This window comes from Lolium rigidum, chromosome 5 (assembly GCF_022539505.1).
Source record: "Lolium rigidum isolate FL_2022 chromosome 5, APGP_CSIRO_Lrig_0.1, whole genome shotgun sequence".
NCBI lineage: Eukaryota > Viridiplantae > Streptophyta > Magnoliopsida > Poales > Poaceae > Lolium > Lolium rigidum.
Genome location: NC_061512.1, coordinates 188,592,638 through 188,596,768, shown reverse-complemented (window position 1 = coordinate 188,596,768; position 4,131 = coordinate 188,592,638). Strand labels below are relative to the sequence as shown.

The 4,131-nt window shown below is 48.7% G+C and overlaps 1 protein-coding gene across 1 annotated transcript; it reads left to right on the top strand.

Moving 5' to 3' along the window:
* Positions 1-2,178: 2,178 nt before the first annotated feature.
* LOC124656861 (pentatricopeptide repeat-containing protein At5g61400) lies at positions 2,179-3,723 on the top strand. The gene has a single exon (XM_047195526.1). It carries the CDS (start codon positions 2,179-2,181, stop codon positions 3,721-3,723), a length of 1,545 nt encoding a protein of 514 aa, XP_047051482.1.
* The last annotated feature ends 408 nt before the right edge of the window (positions 3,724-4,131 follow it).

Here is a 4,131-nt window from a genome sequence, read left to right as displayed (position 1 = left end):
AGGGACGCGGTGGCGGCGCGGAGGAGGAGGTTGGCGAGGGTGGGGGACGCGGGCGCGAACGCGGGCGGGGACGGTGCGGAGAGGAAGAGGGACTCGGCGCGGGGGAGGTCGGCGGCGGCGGCGGCGAGGGCGAGGAGCTTGGCGAGGAGGAAGCGCTTGCGGTGGAAGCCGTTGAGGAGGAGCTGCGCGTGGAGCTGGTCGAGCGCGCGGCGTGCGGCGGCGGCGGCGGCGGCGGTGCCGGCCGGGTGGAAGGCGACGCGGCGGCGGGCGTGCTGCGCGAGGAGGTAGAGGCGCTGCTGCAGCGCGCGGGAGTAGGGGGCGTGATGGGGCAGGTTGGGCGGGAGCGGAGGAGGAGGATGGCGAGTGAGATCGCTGCTAGGCATGGTTAGCTCCGCCGGCCGCCGCTGCTGTGTGCCGCCGGCTTGGTGGTTTTTCTGCGCGGGAATGGTAGTCGCACCTCCGATTTGTTTGCGAGGAGGACAGAGGAAATCGTCACGGCCTCAGCTGGTACTATTTTTTTATTTATCTATTTTTATCAAAACACAGTATTACATTGGATTATAAATAAGGAATCGCTAAATTTCAGCTAGCTAAGATGTACTTATGTCTGAGTCACGTGCTCCATTATTGGATTTTGTTTCTACTTCAAGATTCGTGTTTGATGTTGTTTGTACTTTATTTAGGCCCACATCAAAACACACTGACTTAGACATAAGTTAAGTCTCAGTCGACTAAGACTTAGACACACCCTTCAGACATGATTTTTTTACTTCCTCCATTCGAATTCTAAAATAAATTTCTCAATCTTTTTAGATACGGAAGTATATAGACATTTAGATACATTCATATCTTGAACATATTATTTTAGAACAGATAGAGTATAAAAACAGTGATGTAAAAGCGAAAAGAGAATTATTTATTTGAGAACTACACAAAAAGAAATATTTATTGTTTTTACAAGGTTTTTATGTACGCAGCCGAAAAAGAAAAAAAAATTACTGTGAATATTCAAATAGTGTAATACCGGTGCCAATATAAAAATATTTCAAACTTATGTGAGAGGCTTGCGGCTGATTGTGTACTCAAACTTCATTAATTATGGGGTTCATTTGTTTTATGAAATTTTCACAAGATTTATATAAGATGGTGACCCGCTGAAAGAGAGTGGATTTGTATACACACGTGTGTACAAAAGTATTTCTCTCTAAAATTGTTTCTATAGGATTTTGAAAGGTTAATTTCTTTTGATTAATGGTTGTCATATTAACAATGTGCTGGTTTTTTTGGGCTTAGCATGACAAATTCTCGACTGTCTACTACAAATTTTGCCTGATTCCAACGATGGATGAGTGAGGCGATGACACGTTTAGCCGCCTACGGCTCATGCTAGCGTTCGTTGCTAGGTGGTCCAACTACTTATTTATAATTTTTATTATTTTGTAGGCTGTTTATATAACCGTTGATGATTATTAATAGATCGGTGGAATTTCGCAATAGAAAACTAATTAAAAAACTCACTAATACAATCAAAGATAATTTTCCCTTACTCATTTTTTCGATAATTTTCCCTTAATAGTGGACAATGCATCCTAATTTTATACTTTTACTGTGAATCAAAATAGGCAAACAGCCGGCGAAGAGATAAATTTCATAGGTTCGGAACATGAATACATGATCATCCAGGATATCGAGTGTCTCCTTCCACTAGGCCTACCCGTCGGATGACGCTTTGATCCATTTATGCAGAACAATTGTTAACTGAAATAATGCACTCGGAGACTGACAGATGCTTGCTCAAACTGCACCAACGACGCTCCTAGTACTATAGTTGAGATTTGCCGCGCCCCAAATGCCAGCCCTATGCCGCTCTCGCCACCGCTCCGCCTCCTCCTCTCCTCCCGCCGCCGGCCGCTCGCTCCGCGCCACCGCCTCCTATCTGCCTCCGCCGCCACCGCTGCCACCCCGACTCCCCCAAGCGACCGCGCCGCCCAACTCGCCTTCGCCGTCCACGGCTCGGCCGCGGCCAAGAACTTCCCGCACGCCATCCGTTTGACGAAATCCCTCGTCCAGGCTTCCTCCCCCAGCGCGCGCCCGGGCGCCGCGGCCTTCGCCGCGCTCGCGTCCACCTCCAGCTGCCCGGCCCCCGCGCTCGGCGTGCTCGTCATTGCTCTCTCCCAGATGGCGCTCCACGACGAGGCGCTGTCCGTGTTCCGCCGCCTGCCGGTGCTGCCGGCGCTGCCCGCCTGCAACGCGGTCCTCGACGTGCTCGTGAAAGCCCACAAGTTCGACCGCGTCTGGAGGCTGTTCGATGAAATGCTACGCCGGGGGATGGTGCCCAGCGTTGTGACCTACAACACGCTCATCAACGCTTGCCGGCACGAGGGTGCTGTGGCGAAGGCTTGGGAGGTCTGGAATCAGATGGTGGCGAGACGGATTGATCCGAATGTGGTCACGTACTCGACGATGATTTGCGCGCTTTGTGAAGAGGGCTGCATCGGCGAGGCTGAGCGGCTCTTCTTTGCCATGAAGGAAACAGGGATGCAGCCTAACCATTACACGTACAATGCACTGATGAGCAGCCACTGCAAGATAGATGGTGCCAACCGGGCACTTGCGCTGTACCAGGAACTGCTGAAGAGTGGTCTTGTTCCCAATGCGGTCATCTTTACAACGCTAATTGACGGGTTTTTCCAGGCGGGCAGAATAAGTGATGCGAAAAATACTTTTCTTGACATGCACAGGTATGGAGTTGCTCCCACTGTGCCCGTGTACAACAGTTTGATTGATGGAGCTTTCAGGTCTGGTGATGCACAAGAAGCATTAACGGTTTACCAGGACATGACTCGCCTAGGTTTGCAACCAGATGAGTTCACCTGCAGCATAGTTGTAAGAGGCCTCTGCGATGGAGGTCAAGTGCAGGTAGCGGCCAGGTTTCTTGAAATCTTGCAGCAATCTGGTACTTACCTTAATGCTGCTGCATACAACACACTAATTGATGAGTACTGCAAGGATGGAAATCTAGAGGAAGCCCTGGCAACATGCACAAAAATGAGCGAGGTTGGAATTGTGCCCAATGTGGTGACATACACCTCCTTGATAGATGGACATTCAAAGAAAGGAAAGATGGAAGTAGCAATGGCTATATACACAGAGATGATAGCCAAAGGGGTTGAACCTAATGTTTTGACATATACGGCTCTGATTCATGGCCATGCCAAGGATGGTGACATCGATGCTGCGTTTAGGTTACAGAAGGAGATGACGGGGAAAGGCATTTCTCCCAATTCAATCACAGTGTCGGTTCTTGTTGATGGTCTGTGCAGAGAGAATAGGGTTCAAGATGCAGTCACTATCGTCCTAAAGTACTCAGGGCAGAAGAAGCATGGTGACATTCGTTCCTGCTTTTCGAACTCTACAACTGAGGAACACCATTCAATCCCAAACAGTGTGACATATATGACCCTGATATATGGTCTTTATCTAGATGGCCAATACCATGAATCTGGTAAGTTCTTCTCTTGCATGAGAGAATCTGGTATGGTGCCTGATAGCTTCACGTATTCACTACTGATTCGGGGACAATGCATGTTTGGCTATGTCTTAAATGCCATGATGCTCTATGCTGATATGGTCAAGGTCGGTGTTAAGCCCATGAGACATGCCACAGTCTGCCCTGAGATCTGGTCAAGGGATTCACCAAATGGTCTCAAAACTCAAACGTGAGTGTTCACTCATCTGGCTAGATTCAAGACTTCAGAGCAGTTCCACACAAGCTCAGTTCACAGTTTCTGAGCCTAGTGAATTGTTGAGTCATTACAATGACGAACCATTCTTTGGGGTTATATTGAAGGCTCACCATCTCAATGGCCTCCTTCTAAAGGCAGATGAACTGAACCTCCTCAAGGCAGCTGAGGCTCAGCCATCAAGACATTGATTGGCTGGCAAGGGCATCATTTTTTTCCACAAGCTCTGTAACGAGAATACGGGAAGTCCTGTCCCCTATGGAATGTGTCGGTGACATGCTGATTAACAAGAGCTGCTGAAGATTATGGACACTTTATCTAAAAGTAGATGACTGTGATGAACAAAGCATGAGATTTGAAGCCTAGCTGTAGCAAATGTCAAAAATTA

What these genes read in the sequence shown, in the direction of transcription:
- LOC124656861 (XM_047195526.1), top strand. Translation starts at nt 2,179, where the DNA reads ATGGCGCTCCACGACGAGGCGCTGTCCGTGTTCCGCCGCCTGCCGGTG.